General features: G+C 41.3%; 1 protein-coding gene across 1 annotated transcript in view; it reads right to left on the reverse strand.

The window, feature by feature from the left end:
- Window positions 1-24,989, reverse strand: part of MKX (mohawk homeobox) — a 67,447-nt gene that overhangs the window by 33,480 nt on the left and 8,978 nt on the right. The window contains exons 3-4 of the mRNA XM_063128340.1: window positions 17,210-17,363; window positions 15,586-15,921 (exon numbers count right to left, since the gene is read on the reverse strand). Coding sequence (XP_062984410.1) covers window positions 15,586-15,921; window positions 17,210-17,363 — 490 coding nt within the window. The remainder of the gene's footprint in view (window positions 1-15,585; window positions 15,922-17,209; window positions 17,364-24,989) is intronic.

The raw sequence follows: 24,989 nt of genomic DNA on the forward strand, positions 1-24,989 counted from the left end.
TTGCTTGCTAGACAGGCAGAGAGCCAGTGAGTAAGCAGGCAGTGGCACACACCATTCCTCCTTCTCACAACCACTGTTGTCTGGGCCAGAATGAGAGGCAGGTGAAGGGGAGGAACAAATCGGGGGGGGGGGGGTTCTTATCAGTGGGTCCCTGCTGGGTTGTGGGCCCTTGGCCGGTGCCCCACCATGCCTACCCTTGGCCCTGTTCTCCAGCAAGAATGCATACTCAGGATCACCTAGCACAGGTTAGTTATGTTAGAACTATTAAGAGGTCCTGAATATGCACTCTTGGTTTATAAAGTCAACACACAGGACTGGAGCTACCATTAGGCCAACTAGGCAGCCGCCTAGGGTGCAGACCTCAGAGGGGCGCAGTACTGCCCTTTAAGGGTCACAGTTTTATACAAGTTAGCTGTTTTAAGAAAAAAACATAATAAAAGAAAAATATAATAGTTCAGAAACTTTTCTTGAACGGCTGAATCAAAGTTGGCAATTTTTAGGGGTGGTGGTACAAGTAGCTCGCCTTGCCTAGGGCGCAAATAGTCTGGCACCGGCCCTGTCAACACACAGTGATGGACCACAGAAGTTCTACATTATTAAGAAGTACACCACAGAAGATCACTGTACTGTGCTGGATAAAAGAACTGCATCCTTAGAAAAGAGGTAGAACTCTAATGTTCCTGTTTTTATTGTTTTAAATTCTTGTACGCAACCTTAATGGTGTTTTAGCAGCTAAAGATGTATAGAAATGTTAACAATAAATAAATTAAATAAATTAAATTGACTTTTATCTAAACATATTCACCCTTTTGGGACTCTGTTTTACTGAGTTTCTTTAAAGATGGAAATATGTTGAGTGGCATCACAGACATTTTGCATTGTGGCTTTGAATGTGAAGTAGAAGGTAACTAGGAATAAAAGAACTGCGGCATTATGGTTCAAATCCAGATGTATTAAAATCAATGATGTTTATTTAATTTTTCTTCTTCTTTACTGGAATGCAGATTCCACCATAAATGCTCCTCTGAAGGCACATTGAGACATGTGAAAGGAATTCTGGTTGCAGCCAAATTGAGTCTCTCTGCTGTTGTGATTATGGACAAATGGTCAGTTTCAGTGGAACACATAAATGCATTAAAAAAACACAAGGGGAAGTCAGAACACAAACCACAACTCCATAAAGAGAAACAGAATTTGCTCAAACAGATAAGGGTATGTTAGTTCATTAACTTGAGGGTTGCATAAAACCTCCCGTTTTAGCGGAAGGTACAAAGAATCCAAAGTAGACAAAGATATATTAGCACAACTCTGAGGACTGAAAAAAGAATATATGAGAACATTTCAAAACCCTTTTCAAAAACCACTTGAAGAGATTTCTCTTTCAGGGAAACCTCTCCCAACGAAAGGAAACTATCATTCTAACCAACAAGTTTGAAGTGAAAAGTAACACTATGATTCTTTGGATAAACTTCAAAGGCTCAGAGATACAGAAACATTTTCACAGGAAAGTACTTGTATTCCGAATGTATCTGATGAAATTTAGTTTTGCCTGATGTAAGAACAAACGGTCCCAACAGTACTCTGAGAGCCCAAACTGCTTCTCTGCCCATGCAGTGGAAAAGGCAATAGAAGTCAACACGTCTCCACTTCCAACAGTTGATCAGTACTGGTTCTACCAATGGTGCAGGTGGGTAATTTTAAACTCTTGACTTCATGCTCTCAAGGGGACCCTTTAGACAGCCACAACTAACATTCCCAATGCCTACCCTCACGCCATTCCTTGCTATACAACTGCTCCTATATTAGAACAAACAACAACAATGACAACCACAACAGTTTTTTATTTTTTTAAAGGAATGCTTTAAAACTTTAAATGCAAAATGTTTGGTTTTGCATTTTAAACTCGCTTAAATCCTCGCACCATCATGACTAAGGAATAAAATGGAATTTGCATCCGCCACTCTCTTGCTAAATGTATTTACTTGGGCTTCAGCACTGGTTTTCTGCAGAAATTGATAATATAAGTTCAAAGAAAAAATAATAAAATGAGCTCCTGGAACCATGTCCATGTCTAGCTGGCTGCCCCAACTATACAATTTATTTTGTAAATTTCATTTCATTTATTATATTTTAATATGTCTCATAGCCAAAGCTCTTGGGGCGGTTCACAAAATTAAATAAGGGGAAAGAAAGGATGCTTCACTGAGCAGCATCAGCCTAGTTGGGGGGGGGGGGGGTCAGTCCTGGTGATCATATCTAGACCTGTTTGTCATTGCTCCCATCACCTGCCACTCACTGGGTAGTCATTTGGGGCGGGGGGGGGGGTACTCCTGGGATGCAGAGACCGGGGTTGTTTTCTGAAACAACCTGACACAGCTCTAGCTGCATCACTGAGCTCTAAAGCCACAAAGGGAGAGAAGGGGCATCCAAACTCAACCCTGGTGCCCTCTCACTCTCCCCAACAGAAGTGATGTGCCCAAGGCCAGATCTACACCAAGAGGATATAATGCTTTGAAAACGTTTTGAAAACTGTATATGGAGTGTGTCCTGGGCCCCAACAATGGTCACTATGTTTATAAGTAGTGTAGATGCTGCCCAAGTGCCAATTCTGCACACCTTGTGTGGATAAAATGGATGTGATCAGCTGTGACGCACAGGTGAAAGACTTGCTGAAGGGATAAGCAAAATGCAGGCACAGGCCAGTATTTAAAGAGCAAGGAGCCTCATCAACAGAAGTTTCAGGAAATGATGAGGCTGGAGTGGAATGAGAAAAGGTTCACTTTTGTGGAAGTCAACAGCAACCACTGCATTGTTATTATTGAATCTACAACACAGCAAAAATGTAACTGGTTGCAAAATAATTAACTTTTTAAAGAATAACAGCTTTTTAAAAATAAAATAAAATCCTATTTTATATCAGGTCTGCAAGGGAAGCTATTCCCCCCCCCAGGTACATCTACTCCCTGTAAATTGCCTCCAGTTTTATTTTTGCTTCAAAGAGTGAGAGATTTGCAGGTACATTAATGCACAGACTGATACCATTGAGATGTACTTGCTTAAATCTATTCAGCACAGATGGGAGAATAAACCCAGTGCTTTGCCAAGTTTCAGCCCAGACTGAATTTTTACAGCTGGATTATAAAAAAAGCTTAGCGATGTATGTGTGTGTGTGTATAAATATATATATATATAGAGAGAGAGAGAGAGAGAGAGAGAGGATTTCATGGAAATACTGATACAACTTTAAATGCAGCAATACGAACAGCGCCATGGTAGTCTAATATTACACGAGGGACATGGAGCAACCCAACAAACAGTGGTGCCGGCAGAATTTGTTAGCTGCGATTGTTTTATTTACACCAAGTGGTGGAAATAGGCTGGAACACACAAGAACACACAAGAACACTATTCCAGGTACGAGGTTTCAAGTCAGACATTTTTCCAGAAAGAAATTAAGTTTTTATGGGCTCCTCTTTTCCTTAGTTTTATTGCCAAGAAATACAGTCTCCCTAAATCCCCCCCCAATTCCACCTGCCCCCGCTCCCGCTACTGCAGAATCGACATTTACGTTAATCATACTATTACTTCCTCTAATGTATAGATGTGCTTCAGTTCAGTTCAACTGAGCAGCAATATTCAAGTCTTAACATGTGCTCACGCAGGGTGGTTGGTGCTTGATTGGGTGGCAACATTCTCCTGCAAAACATCTTTGGTTAAAAAGAGTTCTGCTCATGAAAATGATATTAGCCGTAGACGCAGGCGTCCGTGTGCTGAAATGTATGGACAAAACCATGCCTGGAGGTCAAAATAAGGAACTGGAACACTCTAACCAAGCGCAGCAGAAAGTGGGAAATTGGCTTTTACTTGTTAATTGAAAAAACATTTATTTTTCTACACTTAGATACATAGGATAAAAATTGAATAGCCCTACAGATCTTTTAATAATAATAATAACAATAATAATAATAATATACAATTTCACAGGAAGATCTTCAAAAGGAAGAAATGACTCCTTTCTGAATACACTTAAGAGCCACATCAGTTTTTCTTTTTAAATGTTAAAAAGTTCCACCCATTTTTGTTCAGACTGCATTGCACAAGGCAGGGCTATTTAGCCTTTTCTTCTCCACCACAGTCCTGCTGAATATCATCCTCCCCATATCATTCTCCAAAAGAAAAATAAGACTGGCCAATGGGAACTTACTTCCTCAGGGCTAATACCAAGGCTTATTTTCATCAGGACTGTGGTGGGGAAGGAAAGGGTTAAATTCCTGTCCTTCCTGTGCTCTGCAGTCCCTACAACAATGCCCCCCCATCTCAGCTATTGTAGTTGAATGTGTGTTTTAATGTGACTCCTAAGAATGAATTTAGGACCATGTGTAGTTTTCCCTTTGTGGTGCTGCTGCTACACACTTTGCACAGCACCCCCAACACACCAGATACCTCCCTTTATGGTGGTGAAATGGTGCAGCATCCCCCCAAATCTTGTAGTTTTGCTCCCGCAGGGTGGCATCGGGTAATCCTCATGTCAGGATGGAGCACAGGGTTTCCAGCGGTTATCTGGGTACTGAAGCTGCTGCCCCACCCTCTTCCTGGCTTCTAGCAGCCAAGCACCAGTCACCATCCACCCGCAAAGCCCCCCAGATTGACCATGGAGCAAGCTCAGATGACGGAAGAGCTGGGGTGACTGCTCCCAATGAAAAAGTCAGGGTAAGTCCCTGACTTTTTAACAGTGCAGTTTTGTGGGACAGCACCGTGATGGCTGCGAATCTGCAGCTGCATAATATAACTGACACAGTGCCAATTCGCAGCCACCGCAGGACTTTGAACACGTACAGACAGCCCCCTGTAATCTTTACAGTAAATAGGTACCAAAGAGAGCTGAGAGAAGGGATGTACAGATTTTGTAAAATCCATTCCATCTGTGTTTTGTGGATTGTCAAGTCCCTCTCATTCTGTCATCCGCTCATTGATGGAATTGGTTTTTTTTCCAATTTCTCAAATTTGCACAAATTTGCATTTGCGAAAATGTGCAAATCCCACCAAACTTGCACAATCCCACCCAAAATATGCATTTTCATGCTTTAGCCTATAGGAAACTGCACGTGTTCAGCTTTAAAACAAATTTAAAAACTCCTACAACTAAATTTGCTTAAAATTCTGGAAAGTAAAAAAAAATCTGGTCTGCAATTCTATGGAATCTGTGTGATGTGGGAAAAGCCACTGGATTCCATTGTCAATTTCTCCAGCATTCCTAGCTGAGATTCCCCAAACCTGCCATGGCTCTACTTGTGTCCATTTAGGGCCATGCGCCTCCCCTTCATACTTTGCCTTCTGCAGCAAACACTGATGTACCCAGGATCTCATGGCAAGGAGTTAATTTTCCATCTTCTACATTTACACACACACACACACACACACACACACACACCTGATCCCAGAGTGGCCAGGGCAAATGATGACCTACACAGTGGCACAAATCTGTGCATGGCATGGCCAGGAAGCAGGTCCATTATCTATGTACAAGCAGCCACCACCAGGGACTGAGAGGAGTGAAGCAGCTGCCAGGAGCAAACCAGTTGTATATATTGACTCTTCAGACATCCCCTTACAATTTACTATTAAATGGACTTGGACAAGAAGTTGCCCATGACGCTTTTAAAAAAGCTCTCCCCAGGGGATCATGGAATTAGAGGAACCTGCTAACAGAGCAGCTAACTAGAATAGGATTGCATCAATGCACCACACACCAAAGCTAAGAGAAACATTTAAAAAAAAAAAAAAAAAACCCTGCAGGGTAGAAGATAGGTATGAGCTTCTCTCAGTAAGAATTGTGATGCATGACCCACAAACTGAATATCCACCTGGGCAAGAACAAACTATTTGAAACTACCCAGTATTAAAAGTTAAAATTAAAATCAAATCAAATCAAATCAGTAACTCTTTTATTGAGTATAGAAGATCTTGCATTCTTTTCCAGTTTTCACACTCTTTAAATATCGTATTTCTGAAATGGTGATTTTCTTATTAATGTTGTTGGATGCAGTCCTAAAAGTGAACTAGATGTTAGAAGAGATACATGGAGGTCAGAAAAGCAACAGGAATACAAGGGCTTTTAGAGTTGCACATTTGTTTAAAATTGTCCCGAAGACTGGTGTCCTTAACTGGATGACCCCTTTCAAGGCAGAGTGAATCATGTCTAAGCCCCATTGAAGCAAGTTAGTTGGGCCAAACCAAAAAGGAGCTGCACCAATCACATAGACGGGGGGCATGCAGGCAAGGAATGCAGAACCTCCCCCTCCACCTGCATCTTAGCTCCCTACAGTCTGTCTCTCCCAGTGTCTTTTCTCCTAGGCCAAACTCTGGTATCAGGACTGTGCTCAACTGAAAGAAAAGCAATCAGAGTTGGAAGGTCCGTGGCTCAGAAAGAAGAAAAAATATGGAAGAAGCAATGGGAATGGGCTATAAATTATTTATTTATTTATTTATTTATTTATTACATTTAGATACTGCCCCACAGCCGAAGCTCTCTGGGCGGTTCACAACAGTTAAAAATAGTAAACATCAAAAAGTATACAAGATTTAAAAAACAACGTTGAAGACAACGGTGTCTTACTCACCCATAAAATTCTGTGAATGAGGCACGGTGATGATGCGATAAAAGCCTTGTCTGGAAGTACCCCATATCACCGTTCATATTATTAGTTAAGCCATAGTTAAGAGATTTAAGAGCAGCGGATTCTTAAATCAGAACCATCCTTTTGGAATGAGTGTCAGCTTCATAAACGATTGAGCCTAGTCAAAAGATGCATACCTTAAAAACCAATAGAAACTATTTGCTACTGCCACTTATTCAAGAAAAAAAAAACCCTATGTGTATCATTAAATAGTATCAAAATACAACCAGTTGTCAGGGCCTGTAATATGTATTTTACAGCTGATAATTATAGTTATTTATTACTTTTAAAATAGGGATCATTAAAAAGAGTTTTTAATCAGTTGACATTGCAACACCTTTAAATGTGTACCCTATAAATATCAGCCATGTGAATTTGTGCTGTATTTGATATTCAAATACTCATATTGCTGTTAAATACATTTGGCTTCACACTTTGCAGTGGAAAGCATTTGCCTTTAATGCCTGTCTCCTTCAGAGAAATCTGCAACACATTTCACAAAAATGCAGTTCAAATGTTAAGATGAATGATTCCGACAGAAGTGTACAGTTTATAGCCCCCGTTTCAAAAAGACATGTTCTGTTTTGTAAAAGTTAACTGGAAAGAAAAAAGTTGGTGAAGCAGATAAGATAAAATAGAAATAAATCCCCCATCCACTGAAAAGTCTTCCAGCTAGTCATAGAGCACTCTAACCTTTAAGAACGGCCACTGGGAATTGTGGCTCATGGTCTATTGCAAAAGAAGATATCGGAGGACAAACTCCATAAATTTAGGGGACAAAAAGAAGGAGGAGGAGAGTAACAGAGAAAGTGAGAACAGTTCCAGAAGCCGCAAAACTCCCCTAAGCATAAACACCTACAAATAAATCACAGTCTTCAAGATCTAAAAGCCCATTGATTTATTTTTTAAAAAAGCAGTTTTTTTCCAGATTTCCCCATCTAAATCGCTTCATTTTTATGGGCTCTGGCTCCCCGGCTCCCCTGAGTAACACAAACTCAAATGAACCAAAGCCGAGGACTTTTCCACCCCTTCAGCTCTCCTTTGCTTCAGTTGTCTCTACTGCTCATCATCTCTGAATAAAAGTCAGAGGATCCAGCTTTTGAACACAGCCTGGACCTTAAATATTCTTAAGTGCATCATTTTTAGAAAGAGAGATAAGTGTGTCATTTCTAGAAAGAGCTCCGTTCTGTTTGCAAGCACCAACTTCTGATCTGAAAGCCTTTCCTCCTAATCGCTGATGTGCATGCAAGATGTTTAACTGTCGTTCCTCAGTGGAAAAGAACTCTGTACTTTACATTGATTCTTACTGTTCCAGGAATAAGCCCTGCTATAGAGACCAGTGCTGGTGCCAAGACCTGGCACAAATTAAGCTCCCAATGCACTGCATGACAGTAAGTGTATTTCTGTATTTCTGCACTGCTGCTGATTTTATCCTGGTTGTGCTTTTATATTGTATTTTATATCATGTTTTTACACTGTTGTTTTATACTTTGAATGGTTTTAATTTTTGTGAACCGCCCAGAGAGCTTCGGCTATTGGGTGGTATAGAAATGCAAAAATAAATAAATAAATAAATAAAATAAGCGCTGGCTTTTTTTTATAAGTTGCTCCCATGAGTCAATGCATGAAAGTTGGTTTCTGCAGAAGCCACCTGCAAGGAGAGCATCCACAAGTCACACCTGATAGTGCACACCTGGCACAGGTGTCAGCGGAGAGCACCCTACAATCCTCCCACTCATCACTATGTGAAGTTTTAGAATGAGATCTCTCCTAGCACCAATCGGTAGGGATGGCTGTTGTGGGGAAATCCAGTCATTTTTACGCCCACTGGATTTCCCCAGAGCCCCTGGCTCAGCTTGCATTTGTGAGCTGAGCTGTGGGCTTTCCCGTAAAAACTCTTCTCCGTCCCCCTCCCTCTTAAATCGACACTTATGCACATTTTGGGCACAATTTCTGTAGTTTTCACAAATTTCTGCCTTAATTTACGGGAGCATTTTGTGCAAATAAAAGCATAGAACACCCACAATTTGCACAAATTACAGATTAAATTTGCTCAAATTATGCAAATTGAAGTGGCAATTTGCATAAATGTTGATTTAAGGGGGGGACAAAAATCCATGAGGTGGCCTAACGCAATCTGCATCAAGTTGGTCCATCTCGCAGGTAAGCGAGCCAAAGTTCTGGGGGCCGAGCTGATGAAAGCTCAGCGAACTTCACACACACACCCCGATGGATTCCTCTGACATCCCTACCAATCAGCCGCTAACAAGGGGAAGGGCTGCTCTGGAATCTCCAGCTTGGCAGTCCCTTGCTAGGCCTGGCTCTGTGGGACTCACTAGCTGTTTAGCTGCAATCAGTGCTCGGGAAAATGCATGCCTTCTACTCTGCCTGCAACTCTCTACAGAGTTTTCAACTACAGTTCCCATAATCCCCAACTATTGGCCATGCTCTCTGGGGCTTGTGGGAGGTGTACTCCAAAACACCCGGAGGGCACCAGGTTGCTTACCACTTTAGATCACAATGAACACGGATGTTGTTTATGCTCCAAACATGCAAACGACTCCATTGCATTACCTCTGCATAAAGCAGAACTGCATACAGACATAAGTAGCCCAAGTAGAGACTGCCTACTATAGATCCCACATGTAGCATTTTAGGTCCAATCCAGAAATGAATGCAAGAGCAGCCAGGTCTGCCGCTTTATGTGCAGACACTGGCTGTGCAGAGTGCTGATTGGCTGGCCCGCATGGCAATCACAAAGTCACCTCATTGCCCAGAGTAGCGTTTTCAAGTTTTTAAAACAACACCCATTCACAAGGTTGGTTTGTTTTTAAGTGCTGAACACATGCCTAACTGGATAAACATGTCTCCCGACTACCTGTTTGGTGTTTAAGCTCAAAGCATGCCACAAACAAAGAGCAATGGGAAGTGGAGGGAGAGGAATGTCACATATATGTGTGTGTTGCTAAAGGGTTAAAAAGGCAGAGAGGAAGTAGAAAGTTCACCTCACAGCAGAACCTGTACGTAGGCACTGATACTCTATACCCTCCTACAGTTTATTATATTATTTTAACATACACTACTGATAATAAAGTTAAGTGGAAGTAAAAAGCAGCAGCAGCAAATCATTCATTTAAATCTAACGTGGGAAATCATTTTAATGGAATGTTTTAGTTTGTTATTAGATTTATATCCTAAGGCAACTTTACATAGCCCTCTCCATTTTATCCTCACAATTGGAGAGGATAAAATGTGAGACGGGTTAGGCTGAGAGTCGGTGATTAGCCCAAAGCCACCCAGTGAGCTTCAAGGGTGAGTGGGAACTAGAACCCGGATATCCTGAGTCCCAGTCCAATGCTCTAACCACAACTCCACACTGTTCATTTATTTACACAATAAATGAAAAGTTATATGGAAGAGGTGGGTTTTGAGCTGGGTTTTGAAGAAATGAGAGAAGTGGTACCATGTACCTACCACCGTGGTGAATAAACCCATCAAGATGCATTAGATTCAGCTGTTGTTATTTACACATAGCTAGAAATGCCACAATGTGGGTGGGTTTGCACAGTTCAGCATGCACCAATTTGTACCTATGGTTCCTGATCCAGTAAGCAATATGTTCAGGGAAACCTGCTTAAGTAGATCAGGGGTGTTAGGCTTAAAGGAAGAGCACTTCACTGGTTCCACAATTAGCACAAGATATAATTTAGAAAGACGTAGCTAGAATGGACACTAGGGTGAGACTTCCTGACTGTTAGAGCAGTATGACAATGGTACCAGTTATGTAGGGAGGTTGTGGTCTCTCCCACACAAGAGGCAGCTGGACAACCATCTGTCAGGGATGCTTTAGGGTGGATTCCTGCATTACGCAGGGGGTTGGACTCGATGGCCTTATAGGCCTCTTCTAACTCTACTATTCTATGATTTTATATGGAAAGGAGGACAGGGCTCCTGTATCTTTAACATTTGTATAGAAAAGGGAATTTCAGCAGGTGTCATTTGCATGCATGCAGCTATACTGGAGTGACCAGATACAAAAGAGGGCAGGGCTCCTGCAGTTTTAACTGTTGCAATGAAGAGGGAATTACACCAGGTGCTGCATGCATACAAATGACACCTGCTGAAATCCCCTTTTCTATGCGACTGTTAAAGATACAGGAGCCCTGTCCTCCTTTCCATATGGTCACCCTAATGGACAATAGTTCACTCTTTGGTCCATACAAACTTTAAATTGCAATGTTTCATTTTCATCATTAAACACCAAGCTCCTGTACAACTAAACTGAAACCAGAATGTGATGTGTAACAGAAGGCCATGTGGAAAGCCAGAAGAAATTTTTAAGCCATGCCAAGTGTCTATGTGGCGAGTTACGGTTATTTGATACAAAAATCCTTTCCTCCAACCCATAAACTTGTTCAACTTGTGTGCAGATTCAAACCTCTCTCTCCCCCCTCCCCCACCCAGCCAGCAGTACAATGTCATCACAACACTTCACTTTTCCTTGGTCCAGATCACAGAAGGACTAGGAGCATTTGAGGCTGCACTTGAGTAGGAACAGACCTGACCAGTCCTTTAGAAAGTCTATTGGAAGTCCCATGTTAGAGCGATATATAGATCATTATTAAAAAATAAAACAAAAAATAAAACATGATCTCTAGATGCTATAGCAACTACTGTTAAATATAGTTCAGAATGCTAATTTGTACCAGCTATGCATGCCTGTTTTGTAATCCAAATCATATGGAAGGAGGTCAGAATGAATGAAAGAAGAGCCTCGCATTTAAAGTTCCTCTAATGTTCTTATATATGAAGTTTTGAAAGATATCTGAAAAGTATAATAGGCCAAAAGGTACAAATTATTTTCAAGGTGTTTGTGGAACAAAATGAACTAAAATTGGCCAACACATTTATGAAAGTTAGTAGTAATATAAATTATGGAATACCACATATTTTAGGACTAAATGCAAGGGGTTTTAGCTTTAATACACCTTCAATGCATTATATAATGAATTCTGCACTTGCAATTTAAGTTTACACAGGAAAAAAATCCAGGCTTTATGGCTACGAACATCTTTTTCTACTACAAATCCCTCCATGTGTGTGTTACTAGAAGTGCCCCTTTGCACTTGGCAAGAGCAGGCAGAATTAAAGCAGCTTCATTGTTGGACTTGAGCTTGCTGTAATGAAAGATAAGCTTAACAGCATGCTAAATAGGAGGAGTTCTGCATGCATAAGAACAGGGTGATTAGAGTGGTCATGTAACAATTTGTAGTTTTTTCCCCAAATGCTCAACCCGTTAATGCTGCAGTGGTTATCATACAGCTGCCTTGGCCTATTAAAAGTGCCTTCCCACACGCCACACTCAAAGCTAAAATGCTGGCAGGCAAAAAGACGGAGCCCAGTAACATTTTTTTTTAACTCAAGATTATGGCCATTTTTAAATTCCAGTTGTATAAGTATAGAAAACCAGAAGTTTACATGTCTTAAGTTACCATGTGCTCATTCGAACAACACTCATTTTAAAACTAAAATCTGGCAGCTGATTATCACATAATGTAGACCAAATGCACATGGAATGTTGAAAAATAGCATTCAAAAACCAAGAGATTTCACTTGGAAAACACTCACTCTGCAACCACAGCTCCTACTCTACGCAAAACGTTTTGGAGCTCCAAATACATTGTGCCTAGGCGGTCCCCTCAGCCCAAGACTTACATGAAAGGTATGGTCACTTTGTCTTTAAGTGGAAGACCTAGGGAAGGTCTGGAACTCTTGGGAATTAGATCAAACAGATCATGCATTTATTCATTTCTAGGAATATAGGTATGGAGTTAAGTAGGTTGGATCCAGATTTAGTCATACGGAGAATAGTGGAATCAATGGGATTTTGGTCATGGCTAACTTAAGTCCCAATGATGTCAGTGGGTCTTCTCTAAGCATGACCAAGTCTGGATCTGACCCATGTATGTCCTTTGGCTGAAAATATATATCTGGCTATGTGGAAAGAGATAAAGTGAAGAGGAAAAAGCCTTTCTCACAAGAGGACAAAGCTATTCTCATTCTGCAGAAGAAATACCAAAAAACATAGTGCGAGCATTAGTTTAAAGCAGGACAGGGGTTCCCAGAAGGTGAATCAAGAGCTATAAAGAAGTTGCAAGCAAAGGTTGCAAAGCACAGTTCAGGCTCTAGGCATTTTGTGAGGATTCTCAAATTGCATTTGGTCTCATTTCCAAGATCTTTGTGAAAGGACTCTAAAACAGTTGGCAATGATGACAGGTCCATAGGCCATAATATGCTAAAATGGAAGAGTGAATCCCACATGGTAGGATACAATTGATAGTTGTGGACTGAGCCAAGGCAAATTTCAATTTGTGGGCCTCATTAGAAAGTCTACGAATCACTTGTTTTTCCAGGAACACATTATTCTTAGCACTGTATAGACATGCAACCAAAGGGAGCCCCAAGTCATCAGAAGTAGACAGACCAATTCATAGGGAGACCAACTGTTAAGATTTCCCTGGATTTGTCCTTTTTTTTGTTCTGTCCTGGGTGTCAGGGGGGATTTTCTGTAATTTCCTATAATGTCCTGGAACGGCATGCTTTCCCCTTTAAGACCGCCATTAACATGGCGGGGGGAATGATGCACTTTCTGGAGGCACGTCATTCCCCCCCCCCATTGCTCCAATGGGAGCCTTAAAGGGGAAAGCGTGTCATTCCCGTATATTATAGAAAAGGCCACAATTGGAGCAGTGGAGGAAGGGGGGGATGATACACTTTCCCCTCCTCCGCTCCAATTGGGGGCTTTAAGGTAGGGGGGTGACATGCTTTCCAGAGGCCCTGGAAAGCCGCTTCCCCCCTCCCGGATATCCTCTGTTTTTGTTTTCCAAATATGGTCACCCTTCCAATGCAACTCAAAGAAACCAATATGAAGCTGCCTTATACCCAGTTAGAATATTGGTTCCATCTACATTGTCTATACTGACTGGTAGCAGTTCTGCAGGGTTTCAGACAACAGACTTAGAATAGCACCAGTGTAACCAGCCCTGGGTTTGTACAAGACCCATAATACCTTTTGTTCTTGGAAAATACCCCTCCCTTATTTCCCCTCATTGGCCTGCAAATAGGGATGGGCAAACTCCCTTGCATCCTGTTCATGCTCTGTTCGCCAAGCTCCCAGTGTTTGCCCAATACTGGCACATGTGTGGTGAGAGCTGCCAGATGGTCTATGGGTGCCTGGCGAGATCTCACATCTTTTCTCCGCCTTTTTTTCTTTTTGTCCATGAGCCATTATTTGTGCAAAATCATGGCTGGAAATATTTATGGAAATTGGGATTTGCGCAAAATCATAGCCATAAATAGCGTAATTTATGTAAAATTGCAGGCATAAAGGACCACAATATGTACAAGTGCTTCCCCACCTTGAGTGCCATCATCATATTGCAAATGTGTATGCCCTGAACTCACACTCCTGGTGGCTACTGTAGTGGTAGACATTCAATAGCATTCCATGTGCTAAGTAATTCCACTTGCAGGGACCACTTGCTATGGGAAGGCCATTTTGAGCAGTATCCCTATGAACATATGATCCGAGCCTAACATGGAGGAGACACAGTATAAATAGAATGAATGACCCACCTCACAGTGTTACTATAAGAATGGACTATCCAAAGAGATGACAAAGCACTTTGCATATTAAAAGTGTGTTATGGAAAGAATACTTTCTATCTCCCTTACAAGTCTCTCCTTTGGGGATGGGTTGGTGCAAAGAGGAGACTATCCCAACGAAACTCAAGGCCTTTTCCATTCATACTTAGAAGAATACTGGTCAGCAATGTTGTTTCCTGATCAGATACTTTGAAAGAGTGAGATGAGGATTGGTGGATCAAGGTCAGATACCTTTTCTCCCTAAATAGCCTTTTGCTATGTCACATTGCACAGATGCTTTTTATTGGGTTGACAATCGTGGGCCAGATGGTACCTTTTGGGGTCTGGATTTGGCTTGAGATCAGCAGATGCTGACACCTAATCTACAGCCTTAAAGGGCTTCCAACTCAAGACTAGGTTTTATTACCTGTATTTAGATTCTTGAACAGCAATGGTATTGAGCCAGAAACTGGAGGTGAACCTTCAGTCACCAGTGTAGTACATCAGGAGTGGTTCAAACTAATGTTGCTGATATAAACTTCTGCATCTCAATAACTCCTGCATACCATGTGCATTGTAGGATAAAGAAAGAAGGCCCTAAACTGGTCTAATATCTACAAATTTCCAAGAATCCCACCAACCCATTCCCCACAATTCTTCTCTCTCTTTCATGGCTGAGACAATGATTGCCAAAGCTACATTCCTAGCTGAGATCACTGCCAACATTTATATGGATTTACCTAAATACAAACTTTAATATGTACAGTAGCCATTTCAATGCTGGTCTCCTCAACTCTGGGATATCCACTATCAACAGTTCCTTTGGATTGCACCTTCCATGAACAAAGAAATAGTATGTACAGTGAGAGTAAGTTGCTCTACACATGCTCAAAGACCTTCTTAATGTGTGCTTCACACAATCCAACATTGATCTTGCATCTCAGAAAGGTCGTAGTTCAACCAAGCCAATGTGGACCAGCTAACTGTATTCTCAGTCTGGAATTTAGGAGTGATAGGAACTCTTTGGAGGGGGCTGAGGTAAGGCATTCACTCTCATCTTAAACTACCAATCTGCAGAAACAGGAATAATTATGACATACCTCACTAGACTGTTGATCAGACGGCTGCATTTTCAAGTACTTGGCATACTAAAAGTGCCATGCGTTATAACAACTCTGAGAAGATGGATTAGCACCATTGGAAGCCCAAAATTCCAAGATAAATGAATGAACAAAAGACAATGGCTTTCGAAAAGTTACCCTACCTGTCCGGTACACAAAATTGCCTTCAGTCTCAGAGGATGACGGAGACACCAGTTCCTCTTCAAATTCGTTGGAGCTAAATGATCCCGAATGGTTTCTTTGCCGTGTTTTCTCCATCATGGCTGCATTTGTGGCCATGACATGCCTCAATGAGTCATTCAGGTAGCGATTCAACAAACTGCTTTTGTACTTGGGGGGCGATACGTAGTCCTCATTGGCACTCCCTTCTGGTCTTACTCCAGATTTTATTACGGAGCTTTCAGTTTTAATCACAGTGTGATGAACTGCTGTGTTGTATCCCCCTTCATTCATGTGGCTTCTAGGAGGGTTTTCACCATCTGAAGAGACAAGGCCCATCAGAGAAAAAACATTAGTTACGTATCTTTCTAAAAATGAATACACCTAATTAAGTATCTAGAGGAAAAGTGAGATCAGACTAGATTATCATAATGATATTTTCTAAAATCCATTAGCACACTACCAAGTCACATTCCCACCCCCATCCATTCCCCTCCCCAGCAAACAGATCATTCCCCCCCAAAAAAAATTAGAAGGGGAATCTTTCTTTAAACATCTTTATATTTTATTTATTTATTTTATTTATTTATTACATTTATATACCGCCCCACAGCCGAAGCTCTCTGGGCGGTTTACAACAATTAAAAATAGTAAACATTAAAAGTATACAAAAATTTAAAAAACATGAAAACAGTATAAGAACAACAGTATCCATTTAAAAACAACAATTCTGGGGTCCATTAAAAACAAACTTAACATTGTTAAATGCTGTTAAATGCGTGGGAGAAGAGAAAAGTCTTGACCTGGCGCTGAAAAGATAACAACGTTGGCGCCAGGCGAGCCTCATCGGGGAGATCATTCCACAGTCGGGGGGCAACCACTGAGAAGGCCCTCTCCCTTGTTGCCATCCTCCGAGCTTCCCTCAGAGTAGGCACTCGGAGGAGGACCTTAGATGTTGAGCGCAGTGTACAGGTAGGTTCATGTCGGGAGAGGCGTTCCATCAGGTATTGCGGTCCCAAGCCAAGTAGGGCTTTATAGGTTAAGACCAGCACCTTGAATTGGGCTCGGAAACATATTTGTGCCTCAATAAGGCATACACAAGGCGATTTATGAACAGCAGGTTTGTATGGTGAACAATTTTAGCCAATCAACTGTTTATGAAATCAGATACTCAAATAAATGGAGCACTGTATCATTTGACATACACCATGTTATATGGTATCTAATTGGATGCAGGAATCTTGCTGGTGCATTGTCAGACTGATGGCAATCTATGCTGGGGAATCATATAGTACAATGGTCAGGACCAGCACAAGACCTCCCATCGCCATTGCTGCTGCAGCCACTGGGAGATGGAGGAGCCACCAATATTGCCGGAGGGAGATAGGCCACACTACTGCCACTCACCATGCCAATAGCACAGTCCGCACTGGGCTTATAGTAGTTCTTACTCAGAACTGCTTGTAGCTTCCAGGATAGGTGCATCTGAACCCCTTAAAGTTAATGAACATCTGTGTGTGTGTGCATCTCAACTTCTATTGATGTAGCAGCCATTTTCAATTTTACTGGCTTTGCATGGACAATGTTATGAAAATATTAAAAACAAACCTTCAGAGCATGACTCATCGCTGCTCACACTGAGCCTTTCAGCATTTCCTTGAACATACTTGTTGTACAGCTTTATTCGTAAAGCCCAGCTGAGGTCTGGTTGTCGGACAGTATTTTTAAGGCGGCGTCTTGCGTTGGCAAACCAGTTCGATACCTAAATAGAAGACAAATGCATCAGTTTTGCTCCCATCTAGAGGAGAGAGCACTCCAAGATTTCTCACTTGTGCATGTCATACAATACGTGATGGAAGACAGACCAGCAAGCCATTCACGATCGTTTTAATGAGTGACACATTAGCATTGTGAAAGTTGAAAGTATCTGGGATGCTTTAGGATCTAATTTTATTATAAATGATTTTGGTTGTATCCAATGTTAGAGTAGACCCATAGAAATGAATTGGACTTGCATTAGTCAGGAATAACTTACATCCCATTCATTTCAATGTGTCTACTCTACGTAGGGCTAACATTGGATGCAACCCTTTGAATCAGTTACCTAGGGAGGTTGTGGGCTCTCCCACACTAGAGGCATTCAAGAGGCAGCTGGACAAGCATCTGTCAGGGATGCTTTAGGGTGGATTCCTGCATTGAGCAGGGGGTTGGACTCGATGGCTTTGTAGGCCCCTTCCAACTCTGCTATTCTATGATTCTATGAATAATTGCTATAAGAAAAGCAACATATATATTTTAAAAGTCTTCATTTGAAGGCCATATCTTGAGGGTCACCATTGAGGGGCACTAGATTAAAATTACCCTCTAGTCCTAGGCATTTAATGGCATATGATAAGGTAATTATATCAGTAGTCTTGAACTGGTATATAATTGAAATTCTTAAATTGTTTTTAGCATCTTAGCGGAGCAATCCTTTGTACCCTAGACAGTATCTGGAGGGACATAAGTTTTTTCGGTTTTCTGGGTCTGAGCTCAGAGGCAGCACTCTGAGCTCAGAGCCAAGAAATTGCACTTCTTACCCCTCTTGCAGCCAGTATGGAGTGAACTGTGGTGGCTGTCTCTTCATGCTCATAAAACCGAGAACAAGAGAGGCATTCTTGGGGGTGGGGAGGGGAGGAGAATGTGGAAGCTGCTTTAGACAGCTTCCTATGTGACATGCTGTCTCCTCTCTCCCACTCCGAAGCTCCCTGAGTAGACACTCAGAAATGAGTGTCCAGCAATGAGTGCAGGACAGACAGAACACAGAAGAGAGGATCCCCTCCATTCACCCTGCATTGGATACACCTAAGTCCCCAAGTTCAGGGACTTATGAGTACACAGGGTGCAACCCACAGACTTGCACCCTAAATTATTTTACATTTTGTATGTTCAATTTTTTTAGACTAAGTTTTATCATAATGCTGTATTGTTTGCATTTTTTGTGAACTGTTGTTAACCGTCTGAGAGCTTCAGGAATTGGGCAGTATAGAAATGAAATTGTTGTTGTTGTTGTTGTTGATGATGATGATGATATCTACATTGTTCTGCACTTCTGCAGGCCTGGAGGAACAAGAAGCAACAGCATATAGCTTTGTTGATGTTCAGATAGGAAGGATGCAGCTTGCTAAGCCGACTACGCTCCTCCTGCGTCAGCGCAAACATGAGGCACAGCAAGATAGCTGCAGTTTTCAAGGATGTGGAATGCTTGTTCAGCACCTCTGATCCCTGCAGCTCAGCCAAGTTGCAGGCTTCTGCTGCTTGCTGTGGTTGCTCACCAATTCGCAAGTCTGATATAAGGCAGTACCTTGGCACCAGCACAGGGCCATGCAATCTGCAAGGACCAGAACACCAATGTCAGTGATGCAGCTAGCTCTGCCTTTCCCAACCTAGTGCCCTCCAGATGTGGCCATGCCAGCTGGGAATGATGGGAGTTGTGGTCCAACATCAGGACTATAGGAATAAAAAGGAGTTTGCTTCTGCAGCCCTGATGCAAAACACATTTATTTGGGAAGAAGCACCACTTTGTTGTAGGTAGGTAGATAGATATAATAAAATGAACATCTGTAACCACATATGTGACTGACTTGCTGCCTCTGGATTATATATTTTAGACTGATGCCAAGCCTGTTTGCCACTGCCCTGATCACCTGCCATGCTCTGGCTGGCTTCACACGTCATGTTAACCCGTGGAAGGTGGCGAGCTACACTGGGTAGGTGGTTATGCAAGCAACCTACAGTGCTCCCGTTAGATGATCAGGCAAACAAGCTACACAGAATAGTTTATTTCACTCCACTCTCACCCCTCCTCCTCCTGTAGACCTCTTGCCCAGCTGGGCAGGTATCCCAGCTTCCTTTGAGGCAGGAATAATGATTGCTTGAGAGAACCAGAGCGATGGCACCGTTTTTGGCTGCTCTTGCCAAGCAGCTCTGTAGGTGATCTCTGTAACCCCACACTGGCCTGGTTCAGACAACACGCTAACCCAATATAGGTAAAATAATCCTTACTACAATCCATGAGTTCTCAGGGTGGCTTATTTAGAAGAAATAACCCACCATGAGGGTGGGGGACCTCCCATGGACAATATGCTAACCCATCATGAGTTGTTCCAGAAAATAAACCATCATGGGTTATCGTGTTGTATGAACCCAGTATTTGGGTGGTCACTTTAGCCTGAAGACCCAACCCAACTGCACAACTGACCAATGTTTTGACTCCATATAAGGCAACTTCATATGTACAGCTTTCCAATCAAATACTTTGTTATATTAATGCTTGCAGCAGTTGTCTTAGATGACGGATTTGGCTGCCAAAGAGCAGCACAGAAGCATACCTTGGCGTTATCAGACTGCCACATGCAACAACAGAAAGTAGGATATTATCCACATAGTTCTTTATACGAGCAATACAAAACAGCATGATTTATGCAAGTTTGCTACTATTTGGTTGAAAAAGCCAACAGCAAACACTGTGCATTCAACATTTCCATGTCAGCTGCAAGCATTATTCATGTGAATATGAAGAGTTCCTATTCAAAGCATTCCAGCAAGCAGCAAAATTCAGCACTTAGGAATGAAATAAGATCATTGTAATAAAAGAATGCATCCCCAAATACTTGTGTTTTGGTTGCTTCCTTGCCCTCATGGAAACCATTATGGGATCATTTTAGATCTGGCAGTTTTGGGACTGAACTATCCTACAGGTTCAACATGGTTAAGGAGAGATAAAGTTCACAGTTTGCTATAGGTCCTCAGAAAGAAAGGAGGGGAAAATGCTCACCCTGTCCTGAGCACTGGTCTTGGAGAGATTTTTCTCTAAAAGTAGGCTTAAAGATATTTAAATAAAATTGCTCTGCAAATTTCAATAACTATGACAAATACTACAACTTTATAGGTTAACTCAGTTACAAATTATACATTTTATACTGTTAAAGCAGTAAAACTTGCTGTTTTAAATTTGTATTTTTGCATTGCTGCTGTTTTTATCTTGGTTGTGCTTTTATATTGTATTTTATATTATGGTTTTATATGGTTGTTTTATACTTGAATTGTCTTAATTTTGTGAACTGCCCAGAGAGCTTCAGCTATTGGGCAGTATAGAAATGCAATAAATAAATAAATAAAATAAGTTTAGGTTTGATAAGAAAGTAAGAGCTTTCTCTGTGGTGGCACCCTGGTTGTGGAATACCTTCCCTTTGGAGGCCCGACTGGCATCGACACTGGCTTCATTTCAGTGCCAAGTTAAAACATGGCTTTTTATTAAAGCCTTTGAAGGCTAAATTCTCCAAGGTTGCACATAAACAGTTTTCATTGATCTTATTGCTTTTAAACTTTTCTGCTGGTTTTAGTAGAGTCAATCAGATCTGTTCAGGAGGCAGGAGCAGAAAGGTGATTTGGGTCTTCTCTTCTGTGCATTCTCTCCAAACCAATGATTGTGTATCCATGTAGCCCAAGCTCCTGGATGGGGCTTTCCAGATGGGTGACCACTTGGGAATGCTATGTATGCTACCTTGAGTTCCATCATGGGAGAAAGCCAGGATATAAATGTCATAATAAAATTTTAAAAGAAGACTGTGTGGTCCTAACTATGGCCATGGCTAGACCAGGTCTATATCCCGGGATTGTCCCAGGATCATCCCCGTGCATCTAAATGACACACAGGGGATCCCGGGAGCAGGCAGGGATGACCCCTCCATTTGCCTGGGATAATCCTTAGGTCTAGCAAAGGCCTAAATTAGTCTGATTGACTAAGTTAAGGGAATGCCATGTTTTTACAACCCTTTTGCTCAGTTTGCTTGTCTTGCTATACTATTGAAATAGAGTAGCTGGTGTAGACATCAGTTTTCTTGGCTATTTACCCAAGTCATTGGATTTTAATGACTGTAGCTTGGTTTTGTTTTGGTTGCTTGGGTGATTAATACTGATTTTATGTGATGGTTGTTTCATACTGAATTCTTTTATTGTTGCATTCTCCCTGAGATCTATTGATATAGAATGGATAAAAAATAGGTGAATAAATAAATAAAAGTGGCCCCATTCAGCAAATGTGCTTCTCAGCTTTGATCTCATGGATGCTCTTCCATTTTTCCAAACAGCAAAACTAAATTAATGATAAAAATATCATTTACAAAATAAATCCCACTCTGTATCTTGTTAGATGGAAAAACAATTCTTGTGGTATCTTATGTCATGCTACACGATAGTGATCTTGTAGAGGGTTGACTCATGTAAAAATACTCTCCCTTGCCAAGTAAGCTGCATGCTATATATGCCTGTGAAAATCTTAATATTGCAAAATTCTCAGAAGCCCAGAACCAGTACATTAGTCATACTGTGGCAAATAACTTCATATTCAACAATAAAGCCATTCATATTTCCCCTTCTGGAAAGAATATTCAGACTTTTTTTTAAAAAAAATCATCATATGAATGGCTAGACCCAAATTTAAAATAAAATAAATCCACCCCTATGGGAATAGTGCAAATGAAAACATGACATATTCATTACAAATTAGCAGGACAAATTGCTAGTCTCCAAATTGGAGGCTAATTGGTGAGATAAATATAGGTTGTGGCTTTTAGACGGATATGGCTTCCTGTTCTAGTTCTGCAATTTCAGGAGTATAAAGTTTCTAACTCTAAAGCAGAATAGAAGGAACTAGGTAGCTTGCACTACATGCTGTTCCATTGGCTTTGCTAGGGTTGCATGGGTATAATCAGGCACAGTATTATTCGACATACTTAGACCAAGTGATCCTTTTCAGGCCTGGGGCTCTTAAAAAGTTCCTTTCCTTTTAGCCAAAAATTTTCTGCCATGGGATTAGACAATGTGTGGGTTGTATCCAATGTTAGTCCTATTTAGAGTAGGCCTATTGAAATGACTACCTTAAGTACCACTTTCTTGGTAGAAAGGAAGGGTATAAATCAAATAAATAAATGAAACCACAGAAGAGGAGAGTAAAGAAAACCAATTTGGAACCAGGACGTTGCCAGCTGAGACAAAAGCCTAGGTTTTTTTTTTTACAACTGGCTGGCAAAAGAGGGGAGCCTTAGAGTGTTCCAAATGGTAGAGTGTTGGTTTTGGAGAACAGATGGTGATTTAACAACTAGCACTTATCTAAGTGCTTGCTTAGTCTGTCTTTCCAAACTTGTAAATAAATGGATGTTACAAAAGATGCCATACATCTCTAGTACTCTCTTCTCTGTCTGTCTGTCTGTCTGTCTCTCTCTCTCTCTCACACACACACACACACACCCACCCACCCACCACCATCACCACCTCCACAGAAGGCCACTACCTGGAACTTCACAACTCAGGAAAATGTGAAACAGTATTTTCCATAAGCTTTCCATAGACTTTTGACGAATACACAAGATATGTTAATGCATGGCCTTGCATGCAAATTAATTTGAATAGAACCAAAGGAAGGGACAGTCAAAGAAGAAGATGGCAAGAACAACTCAGTAATACAGGGGGAGATACAGATAAAGGAAATAGCCAGGAAGTTATTTGGCACCAGCAGCGTCTATGGTTAGAAGGAAGTCTGTTTTCTATACTTCTACATTAACTATGAATTAAAGCTGCAACATGTCATTGATTCAACACATCTTGACTTGACTGACACCAATTAAACGATTTCTAAAAAATACACAAATTAATACAAAAGCTGCAGATTAAAAGAGGAATGGAGAATGCAGAAAGAAGAATGCATGCTCTCCTGGAAGGGCTCTCATCCTGAAAGGCAGCCTAGAAATATTTTAAGTAAGTAAACAAAATAAATATAAGCCTCTTGAGATGATGCCCCCATTAGTTTAAAACATATGCACATTTATGCAGAGTTAATCAGCTAAGGGTGCAAACGTATACATGTGGTGATGATGATTTCTTACCCGCCTCTTCCTTTGGATTGAGGCGGGGAGCAACATTAGATAGGAAATAGCCCTACAACTCTAAGCATTCCCCAGCTAGCATGGCCAGCTGATGGATGGTGGAGGATTTAGGACTTTTTTTTTCCTGTCTAAACATGCATAGGTTTGCTCCCTAATCAGCTAAAATTAGCATGAATCATCAATTAAGATTTTTGTAACTCAGCACTGGCCCTACTTATAAAAGTAACCAAACACCTCTTGAAAACACACACTGCTTTTGACAGAACAACAACATAAAATCACCTAACTGAATAAAAAGAGCATTGCAAAGAATTAAGGAACTGGACAGAATTATGAGAAGAGAAGAAGGCCCAATCTAAGCTGTAGGAATGTAGGACTAGGAAATACAAATCAAGAAAACAAATTTTATTTCGGTTCTTTCCAGGACCGTCCTGGCACTTGACAATGCTAGATTAAAGCCAGTCATGCAACACTGTTGGGTAATCTGGAACGCACCAATTTTTGGGAATGAGAACCATTTTTCAAACAGATGTAAAAACATGAACCGGTTCTCACAGATACATCAATGTCAATTTGAATCGGTTTGGCTGCAGTAGGGTTATTCTACAGTCACTCAGGTGTGAGTTGAAATCATGCTCTGCTTTTGATTCCGAGGACCAGTTTTTTGTAATCAATAATCTGATCTGGACTACAGTTTCATTCTTTCCTTTCCTTTCAATTATGTGTTTTTATACAGATGTGACTGCATTTCTGGGCAAAGTGTGGAAAGAGCATCTGGAATACTTTTATTAGTGTCTGTTTTGGGAGGTGTTTTTGGGGGGTTGGCGGACCACGTGCTTCTGTCAACTAAGGCATATTTGCAAACAGAAAGGAAGCGTCCTTTTACCAAACATGTAATTTTATTTCTGTGGAACATACTGGCATGAAAAGTGGAGAAGGCAGAGTTGAAAACAGTTGGCCCTTAGGTGCTTTCTAGTCTAACCTAAGTCCACTTAAAATAAATGGAAGCTGAACTGACTCAGTACCTTGTGGATGGCATTCTAGAAAGACTGTTGTGAACCTTGATTGTCCCACCATTATCAAAGGGGCCAAGATAACCATGGAAGGCAACATCATTCTCTAGGCACCCCCTCAACCTTGGTTTCACAAAGCTGCTTTGGAAATGAATAGTACTCTCGCTACTTCTCTGTAGCTTCCCACTAGAGCAGCCTTCCCCAACTTGATGGCCCTCCAGATGTGTTGGACTACAACTCTCATCATTCCCAACCGGCATGGCCATTGGTCATGGAATAATGGGGGCTGTGGTCAAACCTATCTGGTGGGCATGAGGTTGGGGAAGGCTAGTTATTGATTTGCTGGTATAGTTAAGGGCTCGCCCAAAATTCACCTAAAAATCATGTTGCCTTCCACATGTTGTTGGATTGAAACTCCCAACATCCCATACCTATGCTGTCTAGGGCTGA

The sequence above is a fragment of the Elgaria multicarinata genome, chromosome 1 (assembly GCF_023053635.1).
Source record: "Elgaria multicarinata webbii isolate HBS135686 ecotype San Diego chromosome 1, rElgMul1.1.pri, whole genome shotgun sequence".
In the NCBI taxonomy this organism is placed as follows: domain Eukaryota; kingdom Metazoa; phylum Chordata; class Lepidosauria; order Squamata; family Anguidae; genus Elgaria; species Elgaria multicarinata.